The sequence below is a fragment of the Pseudorca crassidens genome, chromosome 2, assembly GCF_039906515.1.
Source record: "Pseudorca crassidens isolate mPseCra1 chromosome 2, mPseCra1.hap1, whole genome shotgun sequence".
Lineage (NCBI taxonomy): Eukaryota > Metazoa > Chordata > Mammalia > Artiodactyla > Delphinidae > Pseudorca > Pseudorca crassidens.
The window spans coordinates 145,429,915-145,447,613 of NC_090297.1; the positions used below are offsets into that span (position 1 = coordinate 145,429,915).

General features: G+C 40.5%; 1 protein-coding gene across 3 annotated transcripts in view; it reads left to right on the forward strand.

Moving 5' to 3' along the window:
- Window positions 1-17,699, forward strand: part of KCNH1 (potassium voltage-gated channel subfamily H member 1) — a 416,686-nt gene that overhangs the window by 52,689 nt on the left and 346,298 nt on the right. For 2 of the 3 annotated variants that reach the window (XM_067729054.1, XM_067729056.1), the window contains exon 5: window positions 2,867-2,985. The exons of the other annotated variant lie outside the window; for it this stretch is intronic. In XM_067729054.1, the coding sequence (XP_067585155.1) occupies window positions 2,867-2,985 (119 nt within the window). The remainder of the gene's footprint in view (window positions 1-2,866; window positions 2,986-17,699) is intronic. 3 annotated transcript variants of the gene reach the window in all.

Below are 17,699 nucleotides of genomic sequence, written 5' to 3' on the forward strand. Positions count from 1 at the left end.
TCTTTTCCTTCCTGACTTCAAGTAGTTCCTACTCATCTTTTAAAAGTTTGCGCTAGTGTCACCTCCTGTGGGAAGCCCTCCCTGACTGCCCAGCCTGAATTAGATATGCCTTCTCTGGACAGTCTTGGCCATAGCGTCCTCTACTCACCTGTTATAGAATTTAGCTTACTATATCATACTTTTTCATTTACTTATCAATCTTCCCTACTAGAGTACAAGCTCTTTGAGGCCAGAGTCTGTGCCTTTTTTCATTTTAGCATCCCCAGGATTTAGCACTGTGATGGTATTTACATAGTAGTTATGTTTAGAATTAATATGTGAATGAATGGTGTTCTTTCATCTGGCTCAGCATGAGTCCTGTTAGAAAGTGTCTAGAGTCCAGAAAGGACAACATGGGGGTGGAGCTTGGGAACTTATTTCCTTCCTTCAGAATAGGCAGAGTCTGCCTATCCTGGTAGAGGTGTGATGGAGGATTTCACACTGCCTGTCCATTTCCCAATCCAACACCCATTCACCTTCCTGTGCCCTTCACTCAGCCACCTGAGGGCCAACTCTTTTAAGAGCCACATTCTTGAAAAGAGAATCAGGGCTAGAGTGAGGGGCTAGCCTGGGCCTGGGGAAATGCCCTGAAGTCCAGGGATCTTTCTTTTAATTTTTTGTGCCATGTCATCTGATGGACCAGGGCCCTGAGCCCTGCCAAGCAGGGTCTGGGGTATCTGCCCTGCTAGCTCCCTCTTATCATTGGTACCAGAGTGTAGGTTGTGGTGGTGGTGGATGGGTAGGATTGAATGGGGGGGCGTGTTTCAGAGCCCTTGCTGATGTTTGAGTGCACAATTGTTTTCTCACCAGTTGAAAAACATACTTTCTGCTCCTCTTGAAAAACGTTGCAGAATTCAATTCCAGCTTTGTTTTCAGCTGTAGGAGAGCCTGACTCTGAAAGAGACTTTAAAAAATTCTAGTCCATGGTTCACACAAGCAAATTCCAGTGAACACTTTCATGAGTGGCCCATTTGGGGAAGATGTCAAATCCCCCTGGAGAGTCTGGGCTGTCCCCTCCTGTCAACATCAGTGGGAGTCCCCACAGCCCAACCACCATGAGCCTCTTTTCAAGGTGACCCATATCTCTGCTTAATGGCATCGGGATGCATGAAAATGCCACTATCTTTTATTAAAGCCCAGAACTTCTGGAATGAGATAAAAAGGAACTTGATTTGCTATTCTTGTTATGTTGACAAAATTTATACAGATCTTGATTCTTAAAGGTTGTGCAAAAAAAGGGCCATCATTCTGCTTGACCTCATTGTCCTGTGGATTCTGAGTCCGTCTTATAAAGGTGCTCCAGGGTAAAATTTGGTAAATGAGATTTCTGCTGCAAGGCACTGGCTACTTCTAAACTCTAAAGGACAAAAAATCAAATTGCCTAGTCTCGCTTTTAGCTGTCATGTAAAAATAGTTGCATGCTGTTTATTTCCTGTACCCCACATCCAGGTCTTTGGAGCTCCCTCGCCCCAAGCTTGGTTTTGAGAACCCCTACAGACTTTCAGGGGTCTCATGAGGCAATTGGCACGGTCGTAACCTTGATGCAGATGGCTTGTTGGATATTGGAATGGCCGGTTGTCTTTGGGGACCTTTAAATGATTCCTCATACATATTAAAATCTTAGTAAAGATCACTGGTACATCTTAGATTTTGGAGTATAGAGTGGTCTGGATTAGAAAAAGACAAGTGTTTTACTTTCCTTGGAGGAACTAGTCCAGAGGGCCAAGGAGGCCTCAAGACAGTCTTTGTTTTAGCCCAGTAAACTTAGCCACTTTGTTTTACCAGGAAAATGCATCCTGCATTTAAGGCATGTAGATAGAGTCTTTTAATTTCCACTTTACAGATGAGATCATTGAGGCCCAGATAATTTAAACAGTTTGTTGGTGACCTCAAGCAGGCCGGAGGCAGAGATGGGATTTGTATCCGGATTTCTTTACTCTAAGTTCAGTACTCGGCTCTTTGCGTTTCTAGTTTTCAGGGGACCTACCTGCCATCAGCTGTCCTTCCCCCATCCTAGAGCAGACTAAAATCAATTAGTATTGTTTCCCCACCTACCCATGGACTAAATTCATTTCTTATTCCCCTGGCTTTGGAGAAGGTAGTACATGGAACGGCCATTTGACTAGCTTGTCTAGTCATTTAAAACCCAGAATCAGCTTAGTCTCTGCTAGGATCAGACGACAGGGGGCTTGGGAACAGCCTGAGCCATAGGGTCAGAGAAGCATCTTGACTGCCTGGTGTTGTCTGGCAGAAAAGCCTTGGGCCAGAGTGGGGAGATCTGGGCTCTAGACTCTTAGCTACCTAGGCACTCTGTGCCTCGATTTCCCTAGGTGTAAAACAGTGCTAAGACCTGCCGTACCTGCTTCACCAAGCTATGATTAGGGCCAAGTGAAAGTACAAGGGAAAAGTGCATCACTGCATAGATCTGAGCAAGTCTAGGTGCTTTTTTTTTTTTTTTTTGCGGTACGCGGGCCTCTCACTGTTGTGGCCTCTCCCATTGCGGAGCACAGGCTCCGGACGCGCAGGCTCAGCGGCCATGGCTCACGGGCCCAGCCGCTCTGTGGCATGTGGGATCTTCCCGGACTGGGGCACAAACCCGTGTCCCCTGCATCGGCAGGCGGACTCTCAACCCCTGCGCCACCAGGGAAGCCCTAGGTATTTTTCTGATCAGCAAATCTTGATTACGAGGATGGCCGAGTGACTTGTGGATGTGCAGGAGGACATGGAGGGTGGGCGTCTGCTTCTGACAGGGTAACTCGTGGTATGAATGTCCGAGCACCTTCAGGACCTGGTTGAACCTGTCTCTCCTGTCTTCCACATGCTCCAGGCTGGGGGAAGTTTGCTCGGCTGACCAGAGCACTGACAAGCAGCAGGGGTGTCCTGCAGCAGCTGGCTCCCAGCGTGCAAAAAGGCGAGAACGTCCACAAGCACTCCCGCCTGGCCGAGGTAAGGGCAAGGGTTTAGCTCAGCTTAACCCTCACTCACTTCCATGGGGTCCCTGGGCTGAGAAAATGGTCCACAGTGAGTGTGATGGCTTGGAAGGGGCCTTCAGGACCCCAGACTCTTGTCTTGGCTGGGCTATACACCACCATGTGTGACCTTGGGTAAGTGATCTAACTGCTGTTAGTTGTGTACTCTCACATATGTAAAAGGAGCTGCAAACAACTCCATTCAAAATTGGTTGAGATTACAGTTGTCAGCTGACTCTTTTGAAGGAGTAGGGAAGGAGCTAGAAGTGCTATATACATGAAGGGGGTTTGACTTATAAATCATAACCAACTTTGTTATTTGAGCAATACATACTATTATAGGAAAAGAAGATACAGGAAGCAAAGAGGAAGAAAATAAAAATCACCTAGAATCCCACTAACCAGATAACATTGTTATAATTTTTGTGGACATGCCTTAACTCTTTTTTGCATTTAAGAAATATTCTATTCCTAAAGCCTAAGAAATACATTTTTTCACATTAATGAAGTTGAGATATATCTAAGAATCAATGTGTATGTTTAAGATGGGTTGTATTGCCTTTTCTTCATTTTATAAAGTTATGAACATCTTTCCAGGTTAATAAATATACTTAAAATTATTGCTGTTTCCATAACCTTTGTAGTAAGGAAAATTCATGGTGGTGGTATTCTCCCTTTTGCTGGCACAAGTGAGAAGCTGGGAAACCTGGACAAGATATTTGATCAGGCTTAATGCACCCAAATTATTATTATCTGTCTTTGGTGGTCCTGCATCCAAATCACTGTTATCTCCCTTTGGTGGTGCCTGGTCTTTTTTTTTTTTTTTTTTCCAACTAGACCAGGGTAAGACCAATTAAGAGCATTATACTTTCCATGTAGCAAATTTCCATCTTACCCAAAGATGGCAGAGTTAGCTGTCTCTCTGCCTGGTCGTGGCCAGTCAGTTCCTGATCTGTGCTGAGATGACAGGGCACTTTCTGACCTGCCTCTTGGCTTCCATATCCCCGAGGGAGAAACTCCCAGCACGGTGCAGCTGACAGTGGGTGCTCTGCATATGTGCACCGAATGTTGAATGGGTTGACTACAGAAGATGTCCTTATAGCAGCCAAAAGCTGCCAGCAGTGGGACGGGGGGCATTCATTTGTGTTGTATTAGAGAAGGTGAGATCCTTGGATGATGGCAGCATTGTTTTTGTCATGATGTGGGCTCACCTTGCGATAGAAAGAATAATAAAAGAGACCCTTCAGCTCACAGCCTGCACTTTCTCTGTCCCTGCTGCTTCTTTTGGTTAATGATGTTCCCTCCTCTCCTACTGTCTCCAGCTTGCTCACTCTTATCCAGCCACATTCCTTGCTGTTCCTCTTATACACCAGGCTTGCTCTTCCCCCAGACTTTTGTGTTCTACTCCTTCACCAGCTGCAAGTCTTTGCTCAGATGTCATTTTCTCTATGTGGCTACCTCTGTCAGAGATACAAGAACTGGTAGGATATTTGTATGTTAAGGGATTGATTGTAAGGAGGTGCTTGTGGGGACTGGGGAAGTCCAGAATTCGTGGGGCAGCTTGGCCAACTAGAAACCCTTGGGAGGAGCTGGTTGGTGCTGAAGTCCCAGGTGGAATTTCTTCTCAGGGAAACCTCAGTTTTGCTCTTAAAGCCTTTCAACTGATTAGATGAGGACCACCCAGATTATGGAGTATAATCTCCCTTCCTGCAAGTCAGCTGATTGTAGATGTCAATCACATCTACAAAATACCTTCACAGAAGCACTTAGTGTTTGACTGAACAACTAGGTACCATGGCCTAGCCAAGTTGACACGTGAAACTAACCATTACAGTTTAATCCTTGTCAGTTCGGCACCCGTATACATTTCCTTAAACCATACTTAATCTCCAAATAAAGATAATAACAAAGTCATACTTCCACCTAACATGATCCAGGTATGTTGCATATTACCAAAACATACCAGCCCTTTCCCCAGAAGAGGATGCAAAGTCCTCGGGTGAGATCGCCACTCCTTGATACCCTGTAACTTAAACAGTGTGATGTAAACTTAACTCTTAACATCTTATGTTAGATAATAAGGGAATAAGACAGGGAAGAAAATAAAAGTATTTGCCTTATATATATACTATATACTATATATATATATATATATACACACACACACACACACACACACTATAGTGTGTATATATATATATATATATATATATCCACATACAAACATTAATAACAAAATAAGAAATACTCATTAACGGTTAATCCTCTCCTTAACCTGCTCTACGTTATGCTCCACTTAACGGCTTCCAATATACTATACAGTTTACTTATTGTGTTTATTGTTCACTGGTATATCCCAAGCATTTAAAACAGTGTCCAGCACATAGTAGATGCTCATCAGTAGTAAGTGTGTTTTTTTTCCTTAATTGATCAAATGGATGAAAGAAAGGAAATGATGTTAGTGTTTTTGCCTAACTGTCTGGCATGAGTAGTTGCTCATTGATTGGCAATATGAGGCAAACATCTGGGTCCCATCCCAGGGGCTGCTAAATTTTAATTAACCCGGCTAGAGGCTTATGGATTTTATTGATCTTTTCAAAGAACCAACTTTTGGTTTGTGGATTTTCTCTAATGGTTTTCTGTTTCCAATTTCACTGATTTCTGCTCTAATTTTTAGTTTTTTCTTCTGTTTAGTTTGGAATGAATTTGCTCTTCTTTTTCTAGCTTCGTAAGGTGGAAGCTTAGTTTACTGATTTTTGATCGTTCTCCTTTACTAACGCATGCGTTCAATCCTATAAATTTCCCTTTAAGCACTGCTTTCACTGCATCCCACAAATTTTGATAGGTTGTGTTTTCATTTTCATCTTGTTCAAAATATTTAAAAATTTCTCTTGAGATTTGTTCTTTGGTCCCAGGTGTTATATAGAAGTGTGTTGTTTTATCTCCAAGTATTTGGGGATTTTACAACTGTCTTTCTGTTATTGATTTCTGGTTTAATTCCGTTGTGATCTGAGAGCAGACACTGTATGATTTCTATACTGTTAACTTTGTTAAGGTGTGTTTTATGGCCCAGTATGTGGTCTATCTTGGTGAATGTTCCATGTGAGCTTGAGAAGAACGTATATTCTGCTACCGTTGGATGAAGTAGTTCATAGATGTCCATTGTATCCAATTGTGTGTTGAGCTCCACAACATCCTTACTGACTTTTTGCCTGCTGGATCTGCACATTTCCATTAGGGGGTGTTAATGTCTCCAGCTATAATAGTGGATTCATCTATTCTCCTTGTAGTTCTATCAATTTTTGCCTCATGTATTTTAATGCTCTGTTGTTTGCTGCATACTCATTAAGGACTGTTATGTCTTCTTGAAAAATTGACTCCTTTATCATTACATAATGCCACTCTTTATCCCTGATAACTTTTCTTGCTGTGAAGTCTGGTCTGTCAGGAATGAATATTGCAACTCCCACTTTCTTTTGCTTAGCATGAGTATGTTAAATCTTTCTTCATCCTTTTATTTTAATCTACATGTGCATTTATATTTGAAGTGGGTTTCTTGTTGACAACGTATAATTGGATGCTGTTTCTTGATCCACTTTGACAATCTGTGTCTTAATTGGCCTATTTAGACCACTGACATTTAAAGTGATTATTGATATAGTTGGATTAATATTTACCACATTTGTTGCTGGTTTTTATTTGTTGCCCTTGTTCTGTATTCCTATTTTGTCTTCCACTCTTTTTCTGCCTTTTGTGGTTTTAACTGAGCATTTTATATGATTCTATATTTTCTCCTTCCTTAGCATGTTATACTTTTTTTTACATTTTTTTAGTGGTTTCCCTAGAGTTTGGAGTATACATTTACAAGTAATCCAAGTCTACTTTCAAATACAGTGGTCCCTAGGTATCCAAAGGGGGATATGTTCCAGGACCCCCCACAGGTACCAAAATCCATGGATGCCCGAGTCTTTTATATAAAATGGCATGGTGTTTCATATAAATTATTCACTATTCACATCCTCTCATATACTTTTTTTTTTTTTTTTTTGGCGGTACGTGGGCCTCTCACTGTTGTAGCCTCTCCCGCTGCAGAGCGCAGGCTCCAGACGTGCAGGCTCAGCGGCCATGGCTCACGGTCCCAGCCACTCTGCGGCACGTGGGATCCTCCTGGACCGGGGCACGAACCCGTGTCCCCTGCATTGGCAGGCGGACTCTCAACCACTGGGCCACCAGGAAGCCCTCTCATATACTTTAAATTATCTCTAGATTGCTTATAATACCTAATACAATGTAAACACTATGTAAATAGTCGTAAATATAATGTAAATGTTATGTAAATAGTTGCTGGTGTGCAACAAATTCAAGTTTTGCTTTTTGGCACTTTCTGGAATTTTTTTTCTGAATATTTTGATCTGCACTTGGTTGAATCCACAGATGCAGAACCCACGGATTTAGAGGGCTGACTGTAATACTGTACGTAGTGCTTCATGGGTAGTGCAAGTACCTTGTAATAAAATACTCCTAATTCCTCTGTCCTGTCCATTGTGCCATTGCTGTGATTCATTTCACTTATTCATAAGCATACATAAGCATATATATGTATACAGTATCAAATACATTGTTGCTGTTATTTTGAACAAACTGTTATCTGTTAGATCAATTAAGAATAAGAAAAATTGGGACTTCCCTGGTGGTGCAGTGGTTAAGAATCCGCCTACCAATGCAGGGGACATGGGTTCAAGCCCTGGTCCAGGAAGATCCCACATGCCACTGAGCAACTAAGCCTGTGCGCCACAACTACTGAGCCTGAGCTCTAGAGCCCGCGAGCCACAACTACTGAGCCCGTGTGCCACAACTAATGAAGCCTGTGTACCTAGAGCCTGTGCTCCACAACAAGAGAAGCCACCTCAGTGAGAAGCCTATGCACCACAACAAAGAGTAGCGCCTGCTCACCGCAACTAGAGAAAGCCCGTGCGCAGCAACGAAGACCCATTGCAGCCAAAAATAAAAAAAAATTAAAAAAAATATTTTAAGAATAAGAAAAACAAAAGTTTTTCTTTTACCTTCCCTTATTCCTTCTCCAGTGTTCCTCTTTTTCATTAAGTAGATCCAAGTTTCTGACCTATATCATTTTCTTTCTCTCTGAAGAACTTCTTTATAAATTTCTTGCAAGGCATATCTGCTGGCAACAAATTCCCTCAATTTTTATCTGAGACATCTTTATTTATCCTTCACTTTTGAAAGATAATTTTGCAGGGTACAGAATTCTAGGTTGGTGTTTGTTTTCTCAACACTTTAAATATTTCGCTCTACTCTCTTCTTGTTTGTGCAGTTTCTGAGGAGAATTAGGATGTAATTCTTATCTTCGTTCCTAATAGGTTAGGTTTTGGGTTTTTTTTTCCCCCTCCAGATTCTTTCAGGAATTTTTGTTTGATTTTCTGCAGTTTGAATATGCTGTGCCTAAGTTTTTTTCTTTTCTTTTCACTTATACTGCTTGGTGTTTTCTGAGCTTCCTGTATCTGTGGTTTGGTGTCTGACATGAATTTGGGGAAGTTATCAGTCATTATTGCTTAAAATATTTCTTCCATTTCTTTCTTTCCTCTCCTCTGGTATTCCTATTCCATGTGTGTTATACCTTTTATAGTTGTCCCACAGCCCTTGGACATTCTGTTTTATTTTACTTTTCGGTCCTTTTCTCTTTGCTTTTCAGTTTTGGAGGTCTCTATTGACATGTCCTCAAGCTCAGAAATTCACTCCTCTGCCATGTCCTGTCCACTAAGGAGCCCATCAAAGGCATTCTTTGTTTCTGTTATAGTATTTTTGATCTCTGGCATTTCTTTTTGGTTCTTTCTTAGAACTTCCATCTCTGCTTACGTCATCTGTCTCTTCTTGCATGCTCTCTATTTTAACCGTTAGAGCCCTTAGCATATGAATCATAGTTTTTAAAATTTCTGGTCTGATAATTCCAGCATCCCTGCCATATCTAGGTCTGGCTCTGTCTCTTCAAACTGTGTTTTTTGCCTTTTACTATGCCTTGCAACTTTCTGTTGAAATCTGGACATGATGTACTGGGTAAAAGGAACTAGGGTAAATAGACCGTTAGTGTGGTATAAGATGTGGGGGGAGAGGAATCATTCTATAGTCCCATGATTAGGTCACAGTATTTTAGTGAGCCTATGCCCCTGGGCTATGGACTTAACAAGTGCTTCTCGGTTAGTTCCCCATTTAGACCAAACAAGATGAGGCAGTATGGCCTGCAGTGGTGTATTTCTCTTTCCATATGCCAGAAGCTAGAGCAATTGGGTATTTTTCTATACTCAGGTGAGTTAGGCTCTGATAAAACCCCCCAAATTAGGCTCTGGCTGACTAGTTTCTCCGGAGGGCAGGCCTTTTTAAGAGGAACAGAGTGCTGTGGTGTTTTTAAAAATGGTTACTTTTCTATTCCTCTTTCCAGGAGCCTGGGGATACTTTTCTCTGATTTTTACTGTGAGAATCTGGTGGAGCTCCTGGAAGTAAAACTCACAAATGTGCGAGGCCCCTGCCCATGACTGGATCCCCCTAGAATTTTTAACTCTCAGATTTGTCCATGCTGAGGCTGCAGCAATTTGCTAGTTACAGTTTAGGCTTTCCTGTCCGGTACTAGTTCTTGTGGAGGTTTCTGCTTCTGGGTTTTTTCTGGCAAGTTGTGATTCCCTGTATTCACCTGTCTGTCTCTCCAATTTTTGGTGCAATAGTTTGTCCTCTGACCTCACCTCTTGTGTGGAACTCAGAAGAGTTGTTGATTTTTCAGTTTGTACAGCTTTTTACTTGTTAGGATGGAATGACAATTTCCAAGCGTCTTACAACCTGCACCAGAAATTGGAAGTTGGCTAGTAAGTGTTCAACAGAGAAAAATCTTTTCCCTGTCTAAAGCTTACAGCCAGTGTCCTGCTGAGTTTTCTCACTGGTAAATGTCGTTGATCAAATGGAGATTGAGTAAGAGTATGGACACCTCACTGAAACCTCTCCCACCTCCAGGAAAAAAATTGACACAACGCACAAGTGGCTGGGAATAGCAGTTTTGTCTTTCAGTGGGTTGCACATGTGATTTTCAAGGCCAATTTATATCCCTGTTTGAACTCAGGCAATTTGGCTTTCGTCCTCACATGAGTCCTCTTGTCTCCCTCCTGGACTGATTCTAGAAAAGAAGGAAGCACGTACTGTGTGCCAGGATCTGTGCTGCTCATCTTCTCCTTTAATCCCCTAGACATCTTGGAGCAGTGTTATAGAGGGGGAAACTGGGGCACAGGGAAGTTCATTAACTTGTTTGTGGTTCACCTGGCAGTAAGTGGTGGACTCTGGATTGAGAACCAGGTTTATATGATTCCAAACCCAACCTGTTTCCCATCTGGGGCACTTTCTTCTGAGCACTGTCTCTTCTGCCCAGCCCTCTGCTACTGCTTATACTAGGGTTACCATACCTTCCAGCTTTAGACCTTATAGGGGACCATGGTCTCTCTCATCTCAGGATGGGACACCAAGTCCACTTCATCTCGCTATTCTTCAGCACTCCATCCTCTTCCCTCAGGCTAGTGTGAGCACTTGTTCTTTTGGAGGGCCAGTTTATTTTCAGATCTTAAATATATACTATGTCATACATGCACCCTAATGTTCATGGCAGCACCATTTGCAATAGCCAAGACATGGAAGCAACCTAAATGTTCATCAACAGATGAATGGATAAAGAAGATGTGGTATACATATTTATAATGGAATACTATTCAGCCATAAAAAGAATGAAATAACGCCATTTGCAGCAATATGGATGGACCTAGAGATTATCATACTAAGTGAAGTAAGTCAGACAGAGAAAGACAAATATTATATGATATCACTTATATGTGGAATCTCAAATATACAAATCAACTTATTTACAAACAGAAATAGACTCACAGACATAGAAAACAAACTTAGGGTTACCAAAGGGGAAGGAGGGAGAGGGATAAATTAGGAGGTTGGGATTAGCAGATACAAACTACTATATATAAAATAGATAAACAACAAGGTCCTACTGTATAGCACATGGAACTATATTCAATATTCTGTAATAAACCATAATGGAAAAGAACATGAAAACATATATATAAAATGAATCACTTTGCTATACACCAGAAACTAACACAACACTGTAAAGTAACTATACTTCAATGAAAAAAAAATCTTATGGCAGTACATAGATCAGGCTAGAGGACCTTTTCACAGGTTGAGTTCTCTGGGATGCAGATACTGCATAACATCTGTGAAAGAAAAGGGGGAGGAAGCAGCATTGGGCAGGGAGGGCATCAGACACAGTGCAGATCCGACTGAGGCTCTGCCAGCCTGACAGGGAGCTCTGCAGCAGAGAAGGCAGTAGAGCAGCCCCACATAGAGCAGGAAGGGCTGGGCTCCTCAACCACCTTCTTCTTTTTTTTCTGTTTTTTGTGTTTATATATATATATATATATATAAAACATCTTTATTAGAGTGTAATTGCTTTACAATGGTGTGTTAGTTTCTGCTTTATAACAAAGTGAATCAGTATACATATACATATGTTCCCATATCTCTTCCCTCTTGCGTCTCCCTCCCTCCCACCCTCCCTATCCCACCCCTCTAAGTGGTCACAAAGCACCGAGCTGATCTCCCTGTGCTATGTGGCTGCTTCCCACTAGCTATCTATTTTACGTTTGGTAGTGTATATATGTCCATGCCACTCTCTCGCTTTGTCACAGCTTACCCTTCCCCCTCCCCATATCCTCAAGTCCATTCTCTAGTAGGTCTGTGTCTTTATTCCTGTCTTACCCCTAGGTTCTTCATGACATTTTTTTCCCTTAAATTCCATATATATGTGTTAGCATACGGTATTTGTCTTTCTCTTTCTGACTTACTTCACTCTGTGTGACAGACTCTAGGTCCATCCACCTCATTACAAATAGCTCAGCTTCATTTCTTTTTATGGCTGAGTAATATTCCATTGTATATATGTGCCACATCTTCTTTATCCATTCATCCGATGATGGACACTTAGGTTGTTTCCGTCTCTGGGCTATTGTAAATAGAGCTGCAGTGAACATTTTGGTACATGACTCTTTTTGAATTATGGTTTTCTCAGGGTATATGCCCAGTAGTGGGATTGCTGGGTCATATGGTAGTTCTATTTGTAGTTTTTTAAGGAACCTCCATACTGTTCTCCATAGTGGCTGTACCAATTCACATTCCCACCAGCAGTGCAAGAGTGTTCCCTTTTCTCCACACCCTCTCCAGCATTTATTGTTTCTAGATTTTTTGATGATGGCCATTCTGACTGGTGTGAGATGATATCTCATTGTAGTTTTGATTTGCATTTCTCTAATGATGTTGAGCATTCTTTCATGTGTTTGTTGACAGTCTGTATATCTTATTTTGAGAAATGTCTACCTAGGTCTTCTGCCCATTTTTGGATTGGGTTGTTTGTTTTTTGTTATTGAGCTGCATGAGCTGCCCATAAATTTTGGAGATTAATCCTTTGTCAGTTGCTTCATTTACAAATATTTTCTCCCATTCTGAGGGTTGTCTTTTGGTCTTGTTTATGGTTTCCTTTGCTATGCAAAAGCTTTGAAGTTTCATTAGGTCCCATTTGTTTATTTTTGTTTTTATTTCCATTTCTCTAGGAGGTGGGTCAAAGAAGATCTTTCTGTGATTTAAGTCATAGAGTGTTCTGCCTATGTTTTCCTCTAAGAGTTTGATAGTTTCTGGCCTTACATTTAAGTCTTTAATCCATTTTGAGTTTATTTTTGTGTATGGTGTTAGGGAGTGATCTAATCTCATACTTTTACATGTACCTGTCCAGTTTTTCCAGCACCACTTATTGAAGAGGCTGTCCTTTCTCCACTGTACATTCCTGCCTCCTTTATCAAAGATAAGGTGACCATATGTGCGTGGGTTTATCTCTGGGCTTTCTATCCTGTTCCATTGATCTATATTTCTGTTTTTGTGCCAGTACCATACTGTCTTGATTACTGTAGCTTTGTAGTATAGTCTGAAGTCAGGGAGCCTGATTCCTCCAGCTCCGTTTTTCATTCTCAAGATTGCTTTGGCTATTCGCGGTCTTTTGTGTTTCCATACAAATTGTGAAATTTTTTGTTCTAGCTCTGTGAAAAATGCCAGTGGTAGTTTGATAGGGATTGCATTGAACCTGTAGATTGCTTTGGGTAGTAGAGTCATTTTCACAACGTTGATTCTTCCAATCCAAGAACATGGTATATCTTTCCATCTATTTGTATCATCTTTAATTTCTTTCATCAGTGTCTTATAATTTTCTGCATACAGGTCTTTTGTCTCCTTAGGTAGGTTTATTCCTAGATATTTTATTCTTTTTGTTGCAATGGTAAATGGGAGTGTTTTCTTGATTTCACTTTCAGATTTTTCATCATTAGTGTATAGGAATGCAAGAGATTTCTGTGCATTAATTTTCTATCCTGCTACTTTACCCAATTCATTGATTAGCTCTAGTAGTTTTCTGGTAGCATCTTTAGGATTCTCTATGTATAGTATCATGTCATCTGCAAACAGTGACAGCTTTACTTCTTCTTTTCTGATTTGGATTCCTTTTATTTCCTTTTCTTCTCTGATTGCTATGGCTAGAACTTCCAAAACTATGTTGAATAAGAGTGGTGAGAGTGGGCAACCTTGTCTTGTTCCTGAAACTGTGATTAAAAATCTTCCAACAAACAAAAGCCCAGGACCAGATGGCTTCACAGGCAAATTCTATCAAACATTTAGAGAAGAGCTAACACCTATCCTTCTCAAACTCTTCCAAAATATATCAGAGGGAGGAACACTCCCAAATTCATTCTATGAGGCCACCATCACCCTGATAACAAAACCAGACAAGGATGTCCCAAAGAAAGAGAACTACAGGCCAATATCACTGATGAACCTAGATGCCAAAATCCTCAACAAAATACTAGTAAACAGAATCCAACAGCACATTAAAAGGATCACACACCATGATCAAGTGGGATTTATCCCAGGAATGCAAGGATTTTTCAATATACGCAAATCAATCAATGTGATAAACCATATTAACAAATTGAAGGAGAAGAACTATATGGTCATCTCAATAGATTCAGAGAAAGCTTTCGACAAAATTCAACACCATTTATGATAAAAACCCTCCAGAAAGTAGGCATAGAGGGAACTTTCCTCAACATAATAAAGGCCATATATGACGAACCCACAGCCAACATCGTCCTCAGTGGTGAAAAACTGAAAGCATTTCCACTAAGATCAACCACCTTCTTGCTCAGTTATTGTCAGGTGCCTCCCTGGGAAGCTCAGGCTTCTGTCCCTTAGGAAGCCAACAGGAGGCTGTCACCTAACTGCACACTCCACAGTGGGGCAGGGAATCCTTTCTTGAAGCAGGATCTCAGTCTGCCACCAGCTTGCTTCTCTCTTTCTGCCTTTATAGGAAGGAAAGTCATGGTCGAGGTATGAGAGAACATCCCTCCTGTTCAGCAGGATTCACTCTGTGGTCTTCATGCGGGAGTGATCCTGCTGGGCTTTGGTCTGGCTGGGACAACTCTTTGCTGCCAGCTTCTCTCTTCATGGAAAGGCTGGGGGGAAGATATGGACGAGAAACCATCTTTTCCTGTCACATCTTCTCACTCTTCCCTATGAGGGACCCAGGTCTAGATAAAATCTGAGCTGTGCATTTGTGATAGCTGGAGTGCAAGCACGCCCATTCAGCCACATCACAGCTCACAGCTCATGACGCTCAGCATCTCACTGTAAGGAGATCGGGTAAATGCCGTATGTGCTGCTGTTTTTCATGTAGGTGACAGGCATAGTGGGCTGAAACAGCATCAAATGTTACTGCCCACTTGACAACTTACCGTGTGATTTCAGGCAAGTCATTTCACTGTTAAGAACTTCCATTTCTTTCTCTTTCTTTTCTTCAAATGGAGGAATTGACTTCAATTGAGAATAATATGTACTTATAGATTTGTGAAGAGTAAGGGAGCTTCTGAATGTGAACAAACACTTTGGTATATAGAAAATGCTCAATAATGTTAGTTTAATATTAAATTTTAATTTTTGTTTCTTTATATTGCTTTTAAAATTTTTCTCAAGAGAAAGAAATCTTGCTATTTGCAGTGACATGGATGGACCTCGAGGGCATTACGCTAAATGAAGTATGTCAGACAGAGAAAGACAAATACTGTATGATCTTATTTTTATGTGGAAATAAAACAAAGCAAAACAAAACAAACTCCTGGTCTCATAGATTAGAGAACAGATTGGTGGATGCCAGAGGCAGGGAGTGAGGGCAAGTGAAATTGGTGAAGGGGGTCAAAGGGTACAGACTACCAGTTATAAAGTAAGTTCTGGTGAAGTAATGTAAAGAATGGTGCGTATAGTTAGTAATACTGTATTGTTTATTCAAAAGTTGCTAAGAGAGTAGTTAAAAGTTCTCATTACAAGAAAAAAAATTAGTAGCTACATGTGGTGATGGATGTTAAGTAGCCTTATGGTGGAGATCATTTTGCAATGTATACAAATAATGAGTCATTATGTTGTGCACCTGAAACTAATAGGATGTTACCTGTCAATTATATCTCAGTAAGCAAAATTTCTCAATTTTCAGAAATAAAACAGGTTCTTTATTGGATTTTAATACATAGAGGTATATAAAATAAAAGGTGAAACATCCACTGTTTCTTGAAGTAACCATTTTTAAACAGTGTATGTTTTTAGTAAACTATATATGAACAAGTGTTCATTTATGTTGATATTTTTTTAACAAAAATGTTGTCATACTATTATATATATTATTTTCTGATCTGCTTTTTTTCCCACTTACTAGTATATTTGGGATATTTTCCTAAGAGCATATATCCCCTTCATTTTTTTTTTAATGGTTGCAATGTATTCATTGCATGACTATATCCGACGCTATTTAGTTGTCCCCTTGTTGATACATAATTAGATTGTTACCAGTCTTTGGTTATTAAAGATAATGCTTCAGTAAACCTCCTTGTATGTGTATTTTTGGTTTTAATTTAGAAACCTTTAAAATATTCAGAGTAGTAGAGAGTAATTTAACAAGCATTCATTTATTTATTCTGTTTATATAGTACATGCTGACAATTCCTCACTTCAAATTTTTTTTTAAAAATTAAAATATTACAGAGGAATCCCCTGGTGGTCCAGTGGACTTGGCGATTTCCCTGCCATGGGCCTTGGTTCGATCCCTGGTCGGAGAACTAAGATCCCGCAAGCCACTCAGCGTGGCCAAAAAATAAATAAATAAAATAAAATATTACAGGTAAAGTTGAGGTCCCCTTAGAACTTATTCCCAGAGGTAATCACTACCCTGAAGTTGTGTGTCTCCTTGCTATTGATGTTTTGATATTTTTATTACTTATGTATTTATCCCTAAAACACATATACTATGATTGTGTGGTTTTTAAAAATATATTTGCACAAATGATATCACATTGTGATATTTTATGACTTGTGTTTTACACTCAACATTGATTTTTGAAAGCTTTCTATTTTGAAATTATTATAGACTCACGGGAAGTTGCAAAACTGGTACAGAGGGTGTTCTCTACCCTCCACTCAGCTTCCCTCAACGGTAGCATCTTATATAACTACAGTATAATACTATACAGTAAAACATATAACTACAGGAAATCAACATGTGTAGAATATTGTTAAACTAAAGATCATATTCAGATTTCACCAGTCTTTACATGCACTCATGTGTGCATGTGTGTGCCTTTGTATATACATGTAAGTGTATATTTAGTTTCATAAGAACTGCCAAACTATTTGCCAATTGCAGTTGGTTGTATCATTTTACATTCCCTCCAGTAATGTATGAAACAGCCAGTTTATCTATATCCTTGCCAGCATTTGGCATTGCCGCTCTTTTTTATTTTAACCATTTTAATAAGTACGTAGTGATAGCTCATTGTGGTCTTAATTTGCATTTTAGTAATGGCTAAAGATGTTGAACGTCTTTTCATGAGCTTGTTTTACAACCACATTTCCAGCTGGTGAAATGCCAGTTCATGTCTCTTGCCCGTTTTCTAATTGAGTTCTGTTAACATCTCTTCCTTTTTTATTGCTTTAGAAATGTCAGCTTACTTTAAATCCTCTCTTTTGGTGTTTACTTTCCTCTTGTAGTGAGCTTATGTACAATCTGAGTTTTTGGTGGGAGTCCAGTGGGTCCCCAACTGATGAGGCATCTGGATGTGGTGGTTGAGTTTGCCTGTGCCGTATTCATAAATTTTCACCTGGATCAGACCAACTTTCCTGTAAATGTTTTTAGCCCTGGGGCTCCCAACTATGTCAACAACGTGAGTTTGGTTCCACACTCGTATACGGCACATACCTGGCGTTCTGATCTCTTACAGATCATCCTTTTTCTACCCAAAAGTCTGGACAGATGACCAGTTTCTTTTTTATGTCTCTGAGATATGGGTAGACACTTCCTGTTCCATGTCTCTTTGTTAGGGCAGCCCCTTGTCACCCCTGCAAAAGCATATGGGTTCCCTTCCTGTCCCCTCCAGTGCACACCCAGCTCTAACAACCCCTGTTTCTGAAAAACTCCTGGGCTGTTTGGTTTCAGTTCCTACTGGCTGCTTTGGTTTTGCATTCCTGTTACGGTTCTGGCACCTAAGATTT